This window comes from Poecile atricapillus, chromosome 2, assembly GCF_030490865.1.
Source record: "Poecile atricapillus isolate bPoeAtr1 chromosome 2, bPoeAtr1.hap1, whole genome shotgun sequence".
Classification (NCBI taxonomy): Eukaryota; Metazoa; Chordata; class Aves; order Passeriformes; family Paridae; genus Poecile; species Poecile atricapillus.
Genome location: NC_081250.1, coordinates 57,782,334 through 57,799,720, shown reverse-complemented (window position 1 = coordinate 57,799,720; position 17,387 = coordinate 57,782,334). Strand labels below are relative to the sequence as shown.

The following is a 17,387-nucleotide window of genomic DNA, read 5'->3' as shown; positions in this document are numbered from 1 at the left end:
CTCTTGCTCTAAGCTGTGGCCCTGGATGGTGAAGAAAGCAAAATGGAGAGCTCTGATGTTTCCCAAGTGTTACTGCAGGCCAATGCCTCCAACTAGGAAAATCATGGACCAGTCTGTGTGATAGGGATGGTAGGTATGAGAGATTTAACTCCCTCTCTGGGTCTTATAGCTGCTGCTGCCTTCTCTGTAAAAACTAGTTTGCAGCATCTGGCACCATCACTGATTCAGCTATACTTGGTTGTTTTCTGGTTTCTACTTTTCTTTACAAGCATCAGGACTAGATTTTCCTTTGATTTCAATAAATCTGATGATGGTTATGTCCTTTTGTGTCTGACAACCAGAGTCTTAGACACATGAATTCCCATAAGCCAGAGCAAACCAGCATCTGACATCTATTCATTTGCACAATCTGCTATGATTTGTTTCTGTTTTGGGCAATTAATGTAAACAGTTCTTGGCATAGAAGGAGAGTTTGAGCGAGGTTCAAGCATTTAGTTTTTCTACTCAAAAGCAGTTGTGACATATGATGCATGAAGAAATAAAGGCACGGGAACCTAGAGTACAAATCATAATTAGTGCTAATGAAGCTGAAATTTATGTACTCGATATAGCATAGAGAGCAGCCTGCTTCGATGGAAATGCATTACAGTGTCATACACCTTGCATTTCTGTCATTGTATTTACGGATTCATTGGTGGTAATCTCAGCAAGTGACATCGCATGTGTTATCCAGGTGTTTTCCAAAGTGTTTTCCTTCTCTTGAGTATTTCTCCATCCTACTTAGGCATCAGGCATTCACAATACACCAGTCCTCCTATTTGCCTAAGAAGGGAAACACCAACACGCACTTTTCCTGCATGTGACTTCCCACCCTTTATTTCCTGCTAATTCATGTAGTTCTGTGATTCTAGGTGCTTAGAATAGTCAGACAAATGATAAAAGTACTTTAGACTTGCTGCTTACCAGGTGGAGCTCACAATCTGCCAGTATGCCTGAACTTTGGAAAGAACATCTTCATTCCCTAAAGAAAAGGATTCCCTCTGTTTTGTGCAGCTGCTCGACTAATTTAGAAGAGACATTAATCTCACAAAACACAGTACAAGTTCTGAAGTAGAGGAAATACAAAAATAGGACAGATACAGTGTGGCATTTTCCTTTCCATTTGACAATGAGTTGATCTCACATATACTGGCTGCTCTCAGTGGCTGAGAATTGGAGTCAGGATGCAGCAGGAAGGGTGTTTGCACTCAAGCCAAGAAGGCTTGAGATCATTCTTAGTTGTGGTTTTGGTGCATCCTATTTCCTAAAGCACCTTATAAGCTTCAAATAACTTATAAATGGTAAGAATGCACCCTTATCTTCCAACTCTCTTTACCTTTGATGACATCATTCTTCTTCTGATGCTGAATATGAATATCTAACTAATAAGCACTTAAAACATTGGCTTAATAGTATGGCGTTCTCAGAAATTATGAAAACGAATTCTCTGAAATCTGCCCTTCTTAGAAAGGCTATAAAAAATTATGTGACATATTAACTTGGAAATTTCTAATATTCAAACTGAAGATTAGGCTTAATATCTGGACTATTAGTAAAATTGTGAGGCTTTCAGAACATTTGTATATTAAACCAGATGTTATATAACTTCACTGCCCAAACCTCAGCTAGGTAGGGAAAATGCAAGCTATATGATTTGACCCTCACTTGGGATATAACCTCTGTAAGCAGGGTTTCTTGGGTAGAGGGTACATGCATTAAACACTGAGGCATCTGAATTTATCAGTCAGCACTTACTGTGAACTTTTCCAGTCCTGTGGCTCCTGCATTACCAACAAATATCCCAGAGCCAGATTCAAATACCAAGGTTCTAGCAGACCTTTGAAACTGAAGCCTCTGATATTCTTCACAGTCCATGAACAAAGCAATATCGTTTCCCTCAACAGTCACTGTAAATTTATTCCACCTGTTAGTCATCACTGGCACTTTAAAGGAAGCAGCCTCTCGGGAGATATGGGATCCAGGCTCTGTGTAGTACATGATTATTCTCTGGGTGCTGTCATCAACTGGTGAAATCCTCAGTCCCAGGTAGATTGTTTTCTGGAAGGCATCTGTTATTGCGAAGAGCACTCCTCCACGATCACTGTTAGGTTTCACGGTGACCACGATAGCGAAATCTCTGTAGAAGGGCGATGGAATTATAGCACTGGTCAGCCGGCCGATGTTGGAGTCTGGACCGAAGCTGTAAGCTGGGAACCCTCCATAGCCCGTGACAAAGTAGATGGAAGGAGGAAGTGGGACTCCTATTAACTCCGTGAGGTCAAGGTGTCCTTTTGAGCCTCGTTCTGTGCATGAAAAGAAAACCTGTTATTTATCCTTGAGGTACAGATCCTGTTTGATTTACATGGTTTGAGAAAGGCCTGAAAAACTGAAATGCAGTGTGCAGGAACATACTTCTGATACTTCAGTCCAGGTTGTGCTTACACACATCTAGCTATGTTCACACTTCATTCTTTGACTAAGGGAGGTTACTCCTATGCTAAAGGAAGGCACATGTAAACATTTGGTGAAATTGAATGGCAATAAGTATTTCCTGCAACATATATTTACTTTAGCCGTCCATAAACTGCAAAAATGCTGGATGTGCTAGCACAGTGAATTCAGTGGAAAACAAGCAGCATCTTAAATATATTGAGATCCTTTTTTCTCACAGACAGCAATAGATCTCTGCAAACAGCATGGCACAGTTTCACAAAACAGGATAAAATTTACAGTGGGTTTGCTTTAGCCCTTGCAGTTATCTATGCCTACAACAGAAGTTAGATTATATTTATACCCTATTTTCACATTAATCTCCTTAATTGCACTGTGTACATAACAAATACTTTTCAGCAATCAAAACTCCATTTTGAAAGGAGAGTATTTATGCTTCCACAAACAGGCAGAATTATGTTTCTCTGCCAAACATGCCCAGAGAGACAACTCCTACCAGGTAATGAAGAAGCAATGACAACAGCTAAGTATCTGCACCCAATTTTAACTAGAACCTTAGGGAGGCACACTCCAGCAGCATACCAAAAACACAACCACCAATTTTCTTCTTCTAGGAAGTAAAAGCAAGCAAGAAAACATATCATTCTTAATCATAATGACAGATTTAGATCTGAATCTATAAAGAAATCCTCTTTCAATTTTTAAACTTATTCAGTTACCTGTGACTGTAATGGCTATATAGGCTGAATAAATCCAAATGGAATAGTAATGGAAAATGTATGATAGTCCATCTGAATACCACAAGCAAAATTAACTGAAATACTTCACTTAAAATACCTGATTAAAAACAGGCAAAATAAAATAATCTTACTCTTTGCTCTGTCAACTGGCAAGCTGGTTCTGATGAAGAGCTAAAGAGTTTATCCAGCTGCAATGTACTTCTGTTATTCATTGCTCATATGCAATATCAGCCTGGAATTCGCATGGCAAAGTGTCTCCCATTGTACTAGGGGCTTTGCAAAGAAATTGTCCAGTGTTCCTCCTGTGCCAAAGATGTTATAGTACAGTTGAAATAAATCCTAAACTATCTTCTTCTCTGTACTTTATAATAGTAGAATCATTAAAGTTGGAAAAGACCTCTAAGATCAAATGTTAACCCAGCCCCACGGTGCTCACCACTAAATCATGTCCCCAGCTGCCACATCCACACACCATTTGAACTCTTCCAGGGGGAACCCACTAACTGAAAAGAAAGGCTGATGTGCTTCATACAAAAAACAATTGCCCTGAAATATTTTTGAAAGTATAGATGTTTTGTTTAGAAAAACTAGCTCCTCAGCCAGAAACCAAATCCCTTTGGCACTTTTAAATGCTTTGCCAGATAGATTTTTTTCTTCTCTTTCCCATTAAAAGTGGGCCAAACACAGCTAACAATATTTTGATTGTGAGTCCAATATTGGGTCATGTTTTCTATTCACACATACATACATATAAAGGATCCTGAACTACAGACAAAAAAGTACATAAGCCATTACACAAAGGTAAGCAGGTAAGGAAAGCAGTGATCTTGAAGGATAATACAGGAACTGTACACAGATACATCCAAAGAGTCATGGTAAAGTGACCAAGAAAGGAGATGGTCAACATCTAAGATGTTCAGCAATCAGGCTTGAACAGCAGGAGTGAAATTAATAAATACAAGTGTAGTTTCACATTTCCCATTCTCAAGGGAAGATTTGGAGACTGGAAAAGAGCCCATTCATTCTCCCCATACAATTGTGTACAATGCAGTCTAGTTGCAGTTTCCCAGGCACCCAACAGTAACACACAGAGCCCCAAACATGAGCTCATTTGGCCTCTGCGACAAAAAAACGTGCTTGCAAAAGGTGGCAGCAAGACAGCAAAGAGTCAGGATTTTCATTTGAGTAAAGTAAGTCAGAAGGCCCAGGAAGAGCCTGAACTTCAGTGAGGCTGAGGTAGGAGCTTGCACCTATTCACTGCAGAAAATCAAAATGAAATAAGAAGTGTCAAGCCAAATTCTGCACTTACAGCTCATACCCAGCTCTTAATGGATTTATGAGGACCTAGAGACACAGTTAAAAGCAGAATATAGACCTACAGCCACAGGTTTTCAATTATCTCTGACAAAATTAATGTCTCCCTAATGCAGTAATGTTAGAAAAAAATACTCTCTTATTCCCTAACATAAATAGGTAAATGCTATGCTATTTTAAGTACCTGTAAGCAGAGAACTATGTTGCATCATAATAGTTTTGTTTCAAACACTATTATTATTATTATTATTATTACTATTTATTAAACACTGGATATTGGGGAGCATCCAGAATTCATACCATTTATATTCATGTTTCCTAGACCAGGGGCACAGGAAGTTGTAGTACAGAAGCAGCTTTAATACTAGCTATATTTTATCTCAACAAGGATAACCTCATAAATTGGGATGGCATTTTTATAACCTAGAGCCATGAGCTGTGCTGTATTTTGCATTTGTTACTGTATGTTATAGTTGGAATTTTAGTAGAATTTGCTGATAGCTGGCTATTCCCACTGAGTAACTTCAGGGATCGTTTGAGAAACACCAGTGTGTTGTAAAAATCATCCTGTAAGTCAGTATATGGAGAGTCTCAAGATCACAAATTAAAATAGTAGGGGTTAGGTTGCTTTATTTTTGGTTTCTTTTTGGGTTTTTTCCCCCAATTTTTTAATGCAATTACTTAAGCAGGGTGGAATTTCAAATCTGTGGGATCCAAAATAATTTTTCACTGCTTATAAGGGATGTAGTACAGAGGAAAGAAAAAAAAAACCTACCTGCTTGGAGGCCTACATTTGTTTGAGATGTTAAGGCACAAACACAGTATTAATATGTTATTAAAGGGAATGAAGGCAGAGAAAGGTCCACAGTAATCTAACTTATTACACTATGACTTTTTGGTTAGGAGCCTCCTTTCAGGTGCAGTTCCTGGCACCTGCAGCAGTCACTGTCTCTGGAGTGTGCATGTGTTACCTCATCCTGGTTGCCTCCTCCTCATATTTTCCCTCATGGAGCAGGGTAGTCCCAATGCTAGGCCTGATCCAAAACCCTTGGATAATCAAGGTGCACAATACAATCACAGAATTCTTTAAGTTGGAAGGGACCTTAAAAGACCAGTAGTTCCAACCCCTCTGCCAAGGGCAGGGACACTTTTCACTGGACCAGGTTGTTCAGAGCCAACCTGACCCTGAACACTTCCAGGGATGGGGCATCCACAGCTTCTCTGGGAAACCTGTGCCAGTGCCCCACCACCACTACATGCCTTTGGGAAAAGTCCCTCTCCAGCTGTCTTGCAGGGCCCTTTATGGAACTTGCTATAAGGTCTCCTGAAAGCTTTCTCTTCTCCAGAGAAGATGTTATCAGGATGTTATAATAAAAGAGACATTAGGAATATGACTAGAATCCAGAATTTTCTTACAAATTGTAATTTAAACCACGAGATTATTCACTGGGAGTAGGGTATTTGTATTTCCTGTTGTATACAAGAGCTCATATAAAACTTGGGATACCCACAGTCCCTGTTCCTAGCTGATACACCACACTTCGTCACAACCTGACTTCAAAGGTGCTTAATACCACACTATCACACAGGCTTTGGGAATCTACTACAACAGAGTCAAAGGCTACAGGGTTACAGATAAGGACACTGTTTATCAGTCTACTTTTATCCATGGTTTCACCACTAGAAAATATAACAGAAGCAGACTGCAAAGGCAAGGCCCTCACTTCTGACATAGAATTACCCATCTCAGCCTTATTTTAAAATACACAGTTCCAATGTTCCAAATCTGAGAGAAAAAAAAAAAAAAAGAAGAGAAATATTGACAAGTCCTTTGAGCAAAAGAACATGATGACCCTACCACAACAGTGGTATGATGGCCAACGCAAGTTGCAGTACTGCAAGATAAACACACTGCTTTTGTCCTCATTGCTGTGAGAAGATGCTTGAGCTGGCCTATCTCAACTACATGAATGCAAAGACTGAAGTTACAAATGTTTGTTGTATTTGACCCCAACCACTTACACTTTACCAGGAATATTCAGCTGATATTTTAATGATTGTCCAATTTATGTTTTCGATTATGTTTTTAGCTAGAAATGCCTGTTAACAATTATACAGGTAAATCAGGTGCCACATTTAGCCCAATTCTGCTCCAGGTTAATGAACTGTGATGGGTACATAAGGGTCAGAATAACATGCTCAAGTGGTTGCTATTTGCTAAATAGAAGAAGTCAACCACCCCGTTGCCAAGACTATGACAGCTGGTTTTAACTTGTGGAGGCTAGCTTTGGAGCAGGCTGTAGCCCCATGGCCTGTCAGCCCTGCCTGACAGCTAGCCTGGGAATTTCATGGGAGGATTCAAAACAATCCTCAAAGACAGAAAACAGCCTGCAGGTGCTGTTTGTCTGTTCCCGTGTTTTCCTTGCAGGAGAAAGTCAGGGGGGTGGTGAACCCCACTGACCAATGATGGTAATGTAGCACTTTACTAACCAATAAGAGTTTCCTTTCTGTACTTTCCACGAACTAGTCTATATAACATGGCTGTAGCAATAAACTAGAGATTCTCTCCTGTTCTGACTCCCTTGAGAGTCCGTGTCGTTCTTCCTGCCGTTCCCAATTAGAACGACATTAACCCACTCAAGGGAGGGCTTGCTTGGCTCCACACTGGTGGGAGTGGGACGAGTGCTGGCTTTTGAATGAAATTATTATTTTCCCTTTATTTTTAGCCTAACTTCACCTAGTGTTTCCCTCTCTTCAGACACTTTCATTGTAGCTGCTCCTGGCTTGTGCCAGTAAAAGTCCATTCACTCCATGGTCTTTGACTCTCATTGTGTGCAAGAACACCTCATTTCACTGCTGCTCACTGCTGCACGAGCCTTGCTGGCAGCTCCTTTTCATCTTCTTTAAGGAAATGAGATAAAAGCAATATTCTACGAAGGCTTTCATAGCCAAACCAGGCTCAGAGCAGTGAAGATCAGGCACTTCTCTGTCTGTAAACTTGGGCTAAGCTGACCTTGCTTCCCTGTTCTTTTCCAGTCCAAATAATCTTAACCCCGGGTTGCAAGCTCCCATTCTAGCAGCATAAATAAACCATCTCTGTCTCAGTGGTGCAGTGCCTCTGCTGTCTCTACTCTGCATTCAAAGAGATGCTGTAACTGCAATAGAACATTATTTTATACTGAGTGCAGCTAAGAGGTACAGTATGAAACTTCTTCCCTGCTGCTTTTATGTTGAATTAACAAGGAATATTTATAGCAATACCACTAAGCAGAGAAGGATTTCCACATCTATCAAATAAAATTTAATCAAGTACTGCAGAGAGAAAAAGAAGGGGAATAACACAGTCCCAGATGTGTTGCATGAAATGGAAAAGGCCAGCGTCATTTCTGCAGCGTTGGCTCTGCTTGAACACATTTTTAGCTGCCATTAACACACTGTTGGAAAACATGGTTAGAATATGTTGGTATTAAAGGCTGCAGCATTTCCTCCCAGATACCTCAGGAAACCTCAGAAATGCTTTCTAGTGGTGTTGCACACCTGGAAGTCAGGCTGCAGCCAGCAGGAGTTGGGGTACTCACTGACGCGCCGGAGCAGGGCTGGAATTCCTCTGAGGAAATCACTTTCCAACATTTTCTACCAGCTCCTGATTTTATGTCATCGTCACTCTGCCCTCTACTGGGCAAAAGTGCTTAGATATAGTTAATAAAATTGACGTCTATTTTGCATATAATACTGTTTGGGGGTTCCCCCCCACCCCATTTTATGTTGTTTGAGAAACTATATTTCATTGCAATGCTTTCAAAGTAACCACCACCACCACCAAATTTCTGTCTTCCATAAAATAATTTTTTCTGTCTTTCTTTTTTTTTTTTTTTCCCCCGATCCAATAGTGTACTGTCTTATTATTGTTTTGTCAGTTGCTCACTAGAAGATCTCCCATGTATTTTTGGCACATTTTTTTTTATACATAAACCCAAAGCTTTTTAATGTGTACTCAATAAAATGTTCTCCTTTAATGACAAAAATCTATGTTTCAAACACACTGGTTTCTTTGAGCCATAGCAGCAGATAATACAAAATACAGCATAGACACTAAATATTAATTTTCTTTCTTTCTTTCTTTCTTTCTTTCTTTCTTCATAAACACATGAGAGAAGAAAGTTGGAAATATTTAGCAACTCAACTCCAGTAGTGAGGCAAAGCTAACTGAGCTGTTAACCAGGTCAAGAGACTGAAACCACCATCTGGAAACTCAAGAGTCTCGTTTCTCTTTCTGGATTTGCAGCCCCCTGACAGGTCTCCGGACTTGCTCTGCTCCTGCCATGCCAGCTTCACACTCTGCTTATGAGGCCTTTAGAGCCATTTAATTACCTGTGAAAGGGATCCTTTTTTTCCTGCTGATCCTTTGGGGATGTACCAGGACCATCAAGTTCCAGACCTTTTTTCTTTACAATTACATATATTCCATATATTCCAGATGCATCAGTGGAAAATGCAAAGGCAAATAGCACAGATACCCTTTATGGAAAAAAATTTCCAGGCTTGCTAGGACATCCAGCCTCCTAAAGATAACCCAACAAAGCCAACCTGTGCAAGAATTACAGAGTCTGCACTGAACATTGCAGCTGTTCAATAGCAGGCACCTGTGACCAGGCTGGACACTGACTTCATGAACTCAGGTCTGTGTGTGCTGCACGTGTGGAGCTGTGATATGGGCTGCCTGGGAGACACAAGCAGCCTTTAATGACTGCAGGAGAGCAGGAGCTTTTGCATTTCACCACTAGGAAGCAACACAGCACTTCATAAATCAGATGGGAGCTTTGGTGGGGAGAGAACATGGCTTGTGAATCACCAATTCACATGTCACTGTCTGCTGTACAAGCTCTGTTACAACATCTGAGGTAGGATGTTTTAATTTCCATTCCATCTACAACGAAGCAGATGTGAATTATCATGCTATCCTTCTTCTTTCACAATGACCTTGAAAATCAGACAAAGTACATTGTCTTCTGTGTATTTTCTTGCTGGGGGGGAATATTGTTGTTCTTGTTTTCTCTCTCTGTCCTTCTCTCTTTCTTTTTATCTTGAATTTTAAGGGATAAAATGATCAACAGCCTCATTGAAAAAAAAAAAAAGAATTTCTAGGATCACAAAGACATCTCACTTTTAAAATACTGGCAGAGGCAGCCGGCACTCCTAGATTTAACAGTTGTACGTGCCAGCAGAGAGTCTCTGCCCAAATGTGGAATAACAGATACTGACATAGTCTGGCACACTGACCTGAATAGAAATTCTCGTCCCATATAAAGAGGTTGAATGGGAATCAAGGGTAGAGAACACTTAATCAGCAGCTCCTGCAGTTGCCTCTGCTGTCTTTGTCAGACCCTGTCTCCACTGCAAGGAGGATGTTCTTGTTCTGCCATAGAACAGAGGCATAAGAAGGATATGGGCAGGTGTGATTTGTGAGTTACAATTTGCTCGATGGAAACTGGAAACCTTCAGCCAGAAATGCTCCTTTGCTCCTCACACCTGAATGACCTGAGCACTGCCTTCTCCCATGTGTTTCCCATGAGTATCATGCCTTCCTGCTTTTCCTCTGACACTGTGAATGACCCAGAAAACTCTCTCCTGTCAGGAAATCCTGCTCCCGACAGTGATGTGCATAGTCGGCGCCTGTGTAAGAAGGCAGATGTCATGCTCCCTGCTCACACTGCTTTCAGGACATCTGTTTCATCACAGCAGACATAAAAGTCTGTATGTTCAATGAGCTTCAGGCCAACTTTGCATGCTGTGTGCAGTTGGATTTTGCAAGCAGACCCTACCCAGGGACACCCAAGGACAAGTATTATCTTCAATATGGCTGGAAAGGATGCCTGCAGGGAGTTTTTGAGTGGAACATGAAAGGAACAAAGTGCTGATAGATATTTTTGCAGCTTCTACAGTCTGTCCTGGTCTCTGTGTGATGGAGGTTGATACATTTATAGCACATCACCAGAGCCTTAGGCAAAGCATTGTAACATCTTCCTCACACAGCTAAGCTGAGAGTAAGAAAATCACTTAATTCCAGTTCAGAGTAGATGAGAACAGAAAAATGTAAATATTGCAATAACTGAGGTTTTGGACTTCTTGTTTTGGTCTTTGTTGTTTTAGGGCTTTGTTATTGGTTTTTTATTTTTATTTTTTAAAAGTTAAGGGTTATAAACCCAGTGAGGTAACAAAAAATAGAGGATTTTTTATGCATCCTTGACTCTTCCACAGCACTTTGAGACCTGGTGGACAGTGTGCCTCTCTCAGATGATTAAGCTACCCATCTTTTTATGTTAAGCAACAGAATCTGATACTTTGTTACTAATGTTTAATTTTCGAGTCCTTAGGAAGACTTCTATTGCCTGCCAGGAGCATCCCTTCCATAAATGTTCTCAAATTTATGCACCTGATATTTATCATGACTTTTTATCTTTCTAAGTGTATTCTCTACACTATCGGATTTAGTAGCTAATAGATTTGATTTATAAATGGCCAGGATTCAGAAGAGCTGAAAAAAGCTTGAGGTAGATGATATGGGAACAGTAAATACTAAAAGTATGTCTTGTGTTGAACATTAACATTTCTGACAGCTAAATGCTTTTATAGCATGAATGCACCAGTAAAAATGTAGAAATAAAATCCAGCCAACAGAGTCCTTCTTTTTCCATCTTCCTTTTTCCCAAGAATGTTATTTCCCAGGAGCTGTGTTACAGTACTTTTATATCTTAGTATAAATCACATATGCTTTTATTATGCTCCTGTTTTTTTTTGCCTTTCCCCAGTGAATGCACTGAATTTTAAAAAAAGTTAATTGATTTTAAACAAGATATCATAAAAATGTCATCTCTAGTCAAAAAGCTCTAGGTTAAAATCCTGGCTAAAGTCCTAAGTGAAAGACCTTCTGGTTTAAAAATGATTACTTGATATGAATTCCTAGAATTTTGTGTTATGATTGGATTCTGTTGCCAGGAAAGAGTAAGCACTCACTAAAGATTTTCCAGCATTTAAGACATGTTATGCAAATATGTTGTTTCTCCAAACAATTCCTCTCAAAGTGGAGACACAAGTACATTTCCCACCCTTATTCTGTTCCTGATCCATGAGGTTTGTAAGGATTTAATGGCCATCAGGCCTCTGTGTCTTTGTCAAATTTGGTACATAGAAGTTCAGACTCAAAGCAGACTCAGAAATCATAGCACAGACACGTGCTGCAATAACATATGCATTATTTCCTAGAGAAACCAAGTTAAACTCAAAGCATCACTGTAATACCTGCCTACAAATATTCTCTTAAACACCAATATAATGGGCTCTTTTTTTTCAGCTCAGTGGAGTAACTACTTTTACTACTTACAAACCACAGATTTCCCTCTAGGGACCTCACACATGGTCCTGTGCAACAGTAAACTAAGCAAATCTGGTTTCAGCTACCTCACTTCATAAACAAATATTTTGCTAAGGATCTTCTAGAGGAATTGCTATCTTCATTAAGAAGAATATAGAAGTTTTCTTTAGAAGACAACTTAAGCAAAAATGAGATGCTGGATATAGGTATTTCACTCCATTCGTACAGATGGAGAATGCAGCACAGTGACTTTACTCACACCTGGCTTCAAAAGCGCACAGACTCATACATCACATTGTTCATGTTTTTGGGACTTTCTTCATAACCAGAAATGCTAGAAGTTCAGAAAAAATCCTCAGATATAGACCTACTCACTGCTGTCTCTGTCAGATAGTTAAAAAGCTTCAATCAGTTCTACAAACAAGAGTTACATTTTTTTTTAATTTTTTTTTTATTTTCACTGACCTACTATCATGGAACACCAATAAACTGCTGATTTTTTTCCAAAAAGGCATCATGCTATGAAATGCTTTATTCTACATACGTGATGACCAGAAGTCTTTCCTCATAGTGTAGCTGCATTTTCAGGCATGTATTCCTCCTTTTCACTCCATCCTTGTCTACCTATCATCACGTGACCCAAAATGCAGTCTCAGCCAGAGGCTTGAGAAACTTGAAAGAAATGAAACAACCTTTCACCCTTGATTCAAAGCTACATCTCTCTTGTGCTATTTCCAAGGAAATATGGCAAGAGCAGTGTGGCAGCACTGGAACAGCCCCACGGATCAGACCTTTCAGCAATGCAGTTCACTGTTTTAATCAGCCTCCAGCATGTAAATAAGGTGTTCTATGTACACACATGTGTACCAAAGCTTGAGTTATCTAGCTGTGACATCATTGATCACTGCCTGATGACTAAATCAGAGAGACCAGATTGACAGGTAGATCATAATTAACCATAAGAACACTGACATGAAGTGAAGATAATACATTTTCCAGCTTGGTACACATTAATTTTATCAGCTCTACTACTATGATGCAGAATTTTTGAACTACTTCTGATGTCTGTGCAGCTTATTGCCCTCATGAGTAGTTCTCCACTGCTTGTATACAATGTGAATTAATCAATAGCTTCTGTCTAGAATAACTGAAACATCTGTTATATTTTATTCAGGATTTAAAGCTGTATGACCAAAGGGGGAAAAATGTGGTTTTTTAAACACACAGAGAATACATTATGGTTTTTTTACATATGCATGGCCAAAGATAATTTCATTTCCCCCCAAGTATGTAGAGAATAGATGAATTCTTATTTTTGCTAAATACTATATTTTTAGTTCACTCAAATGTTAGTTGAGACAAGAGCTGAAAATAGATAAAAAGATAAAAGTACCATACAGAAGTAATTTTTAGGTCTTGATACTTGATATACAGTTGAAAGTCTTTCCCAGAGAAGTCTCAACTACATGCTGTCCCTCACTTGGAGAATATAGCTGATTTACGTCTGCATCCAATATTTATAAATCCATTTAAAATGTGTTGGCATATTGGTCTTCTGCTTTTAAAAAGTTGGTTGACACAAAATATTGTTCTTTGGCTTAAATTTCAAAGGTTACATTCTCAAGGCCATTAGTGTTGTGATGAGAATGTGTGATGTCCTTAACATTTAATGTGTTTTTCTTAATGCCTGTTTGAACTGAAGATTCAGAAAGTCAGAAAAAGAAACTCATATAATAGGCAACAAACCACAATGCTATTTTTTGCATTTGTGGCATTTTTTGGCTTTGATTATATGCTTTGCTCTTTATTTTCACTGTCTGAGCCCTTATTTGTATTTTAAGACACTGGTTTCACCAATTTCACTCATGATAAGCACAGCTGTGTGTTAGTAATAGGACAACTATGTTGCATAAAATTTTAATCAGGTCTGAATTAAAGCAGACTCCAAAAGAAGTCTCCAGCTAGTGGAAATTACAGCATCAGGCAGCCTAAAGGTCGGGTCTTCCATGTTCCGAGCAGTGAGTCCTCCAGACCTTTCAGCTGTCTGCCCTCACCTCCTTTTTCTTCCACCATCAGCTGGAATCACCTTCCCGCTCCAACATTCCGTATATAGTCAAATTCCACCTAATCTTTGTTCTTTGTTTAGCAGCTTCTTGCCAGAACCACTGGACAAAAACATGCCATCCAATGTGCTGAGCTGCAGAAGGCATTTTTCAAGCTGCAGGCTTTATGACAAATCTTATAGGCAGTGCTGTAGCCCTTTTCCCTCAGAACATATCACAGCTTAATCTTGTTCTCTGGCATGTGCTGCACATACTTCCAGACCTGTGAGCAGTAATGAGTTTGTACAAGCCAACAGGCACCAAAGTCTTCGGTCTCTTTTGAGTGTGTCAGCATTCTTGTCAACAAAAATGTCACAGTAACCCTCCAAACCTCCCGTCTCTGTCTCCCATTCTATACTTATATTTGCAGGCCTACCAAGAAAATTTAAGGTGAATGGGATCTAACTATCCCCCCTCTCTTATCAGTGTTTGAAAAGAATATTAATCTCATATGGTTTTATTTTGTTGTGTTTTTTTCCTTCAAACTAATCTAGTCATTGAATAGTACTACCAATGAATACTTTCCTGGGCATGTGGCAATTAACATGACTGCTCTGGAATCATAGAGATAATCTTTTCCTCTGGCATGCATAGGTCACAAATCCTGCCGACAAAAAAACCTCAATATGTTCAGCTTCATTCCCTGGAAGCTGAATGTTAGGACTTCGGTTTACATTTATGGGAGTCAGCCCTGCTGGGACACAAGGTCAGAAAGACTTCACGCCTGGAGCACCTGGCTTTAGGTTCAAGCCTTGGGAAGCACTTGTTTAAGGGTTTATGGCAGCTGATATGTTAATCAGGTCACCTCGTATAAGGCTGTGTTTCTAGAATGTTCCCAGCTCTCTCCCCTGAATGGTCGTTATTCATTGCAATATTTTGTGTATTTCTAACCCCAGTTTGTGATCAGTCCCATGCCCTCAGACTCCTCCCTCAGACCTACCCAATTTTTAGGGTATATATCTAGGGTGAATATATATACTGTGTCCGCCCCTAGTCCTGGTCTTTGGTGCTGGTCCCTACACTGCACACGGTTTATGGGTCTCATCCCTACTTTATTTTCCTTATTAAAGCGTGTCTTTTTCAGGCACTCCACTGTACCCTCTCCTTTTATTTGCACCTCGGTTGCCCTGGTGTTGGGGACCCTAAAGTTTTAAGGCTTGTTGCAGCCTCACCGTGACAACATTCAGTGAGCTTTGACCTTCTCTGTACATGTTACTCTAAGCACAAAATGCAGCAGTAATATAATGTATTCAAGAAGCAGCAGAATCATGCTGTAGCAGGTTAAACCTGAAACAGCTATGAAAATTGAGGAGAAGACATTGCTGTTAAATAGTCCTTTTGATTCTCAGGGCCTGTGTACACACAGTGAAAAAAACCAAAGAAGTGTAAGTAATTTTCGCATGGGGTGAATCATGGTTGTTCTGTTGCTTTTAGTACAGCAATGACAATTTTATATAATACAGCAGCTACTCTCAATACCCAAACTGAGACTACAAGTGTGGAAACATATGGTTGATGGCAAACCCAGACTTGTATGCATCAGCTATTTCATCACTTTCTTATTTAATCATCACCCTCTTGTTTAAATGCTAAATATGTTCCATAGAAACACAAATTACAATTTGATGTGATCATGGCAGCTGAATGCAGAGGGTGTAAACAGAACATTGAAATTTGCAATACAGAGATTGAAAGTATCCATCCCCAAGAACTTTTCCGTATGGATTAGCTTCTTTGTGAGCCAGGTCTGTTCCCAGTGGTCTTGTCTGGCAGCTGCACTGCTTGCTTTGGAGTAACACCAAGGGACTAGCTGATACAGCCTGTGAGGTCATATGTAGGGGCTTTTCTGTTATTTTAATGTAAGGAAAAGAATCACAAAATTATTTTGTCTTACAGGATGCAACTACAGTACCTCAGACTCAACAGGGAAAGAGGTTTATCCTGGATCTGACAGGATATCTCTTTCTGCAGCTGAAATTTTGTGGTTCTGTTACATGACCACATAGCTAAAGTCACACAGATATTCATGTACTTGGCTACATTCTCATATCTGGAATCAGAACATCTGCAGTGACCTGAAGCAACACAGTGAATTCTGGTAGGCCAGAAAATAAAGACAGGTTTTAAAAAACATTTAGTAGATCTCTAGAACTGTGTTGCAGTAGAGGTTCTATGCCAAACTGAAAGTTAACAAACAGAAAGATACACATTCTGATCAGCAGAAGTAATAGTGTTCACAAGAAATACCAGCAATACTGACATATCTTTATTACATCCATCTTACTTGGCAATTTTGGGTGGTTAATAGTAACTGCTATTAATTACAGAAAGAAATATCTACTTAGAAACACAGTTAATGGCAGATCTGCTAGTAAAACACAATCTGCTTATGAAGTAGTGCTGTATTTGAATGGTAACATAATCTATACAGATATAAAAGAATGGATGTTTTCACCATTGTCCTTCCTTTTATGACTTATCCTTGTCTTCATAAAGAACTTTGGAGAAAGTGGTACCCTCATCCATTGGTTTGATGGCAGTGTCAAAGACTTCATGTTGTGGCAATGAATTCCTTGTAAGCAAAGGAAGAATGAACTATAAAGAATCTGACAGAGCTTCTCTATATATATACATACATATTTTTGCACACACTCACTCGTGTTTTCCAGAGGAAATGTGGCTGGAGAAAAGAGAGTTTGCATCTTTTGAAGTCTCTTATATTTGTAGCTATTAGAGGCAACTTTCTTAAAGTATCTGACACACAGGACCTTATTATTATATTCTTACTAATTTATATAAAAACATGAAGGGAGGGTGGAAAGAGGATGGAGCCAAACTCTTTTTGGTGGTGCCCATGGACTGGAAGAGAGGTGATGGGTACAAACTGAACCATGGCAAACCCTCTGAGCATGAGGGAACCCTCTCTCATTCTGAGGATAACTAAGCACTGGCACGGGTTATACAGGGAGTTTGTGGAATCTTCATCCTTAGAAGATATTAAAAAATGGTCTGGACATGATCCTGGGCAACAGATGAGCAGGGAGACCAGACCAGATGACTTCCAGAAGTCCCCTTCAACCTATAAATGAATAGACTCTAATGTATTTATTTTCCCCATTTTCTTTTGTCCTTTACTTTCAATGCTTTTCATAGTGAAAAGAGCCACTGATTGACTTCTCACTTGGAGGGCCCTCTTTATTTTCAACATGATGTGCCACTAAGGAGAAATTGTCTAGAAACCAAAGGCTACACAAATCTTCCTTGCTGCACAAACTGCCAGATTATGCAGGTAGTTAGTCATGATAGCAGGTGATGTGCCAAAACCCTACGAGCCTGAACTCTCCTCTTGATCAAAGCTGCTGAGGTACA

The 17,387-nt window shown here is 39.6% G+C and overlaps 1 protein-coding gene across 3 annotated transcripts in view; it reads right to left on the bottom strand.

The window, feature by feature from the left end:
* The window catches only part of COL15A1 (collagen type XV alpha 1 chain), a 118,187-nt gene that overhangs the window by 78,099 nt on the left and 22,701 nt on the right, over window positions 1-17,387 (bottom strand). For all 3 annotated transcript variants that reach the window (XM_058831388.1, XM_058831390.1, XM_058831389.1), the window contains exon 3: window positions 1,795-2,342. In XM_058831388.1, coding sequence (XP_058687371.1) covers window positions 1,795-2,342 — 548 coding nt within the window. The remainder of the gene's footprint in view (window positions 1-1,794; window positions 2,343-17,387) is intronic.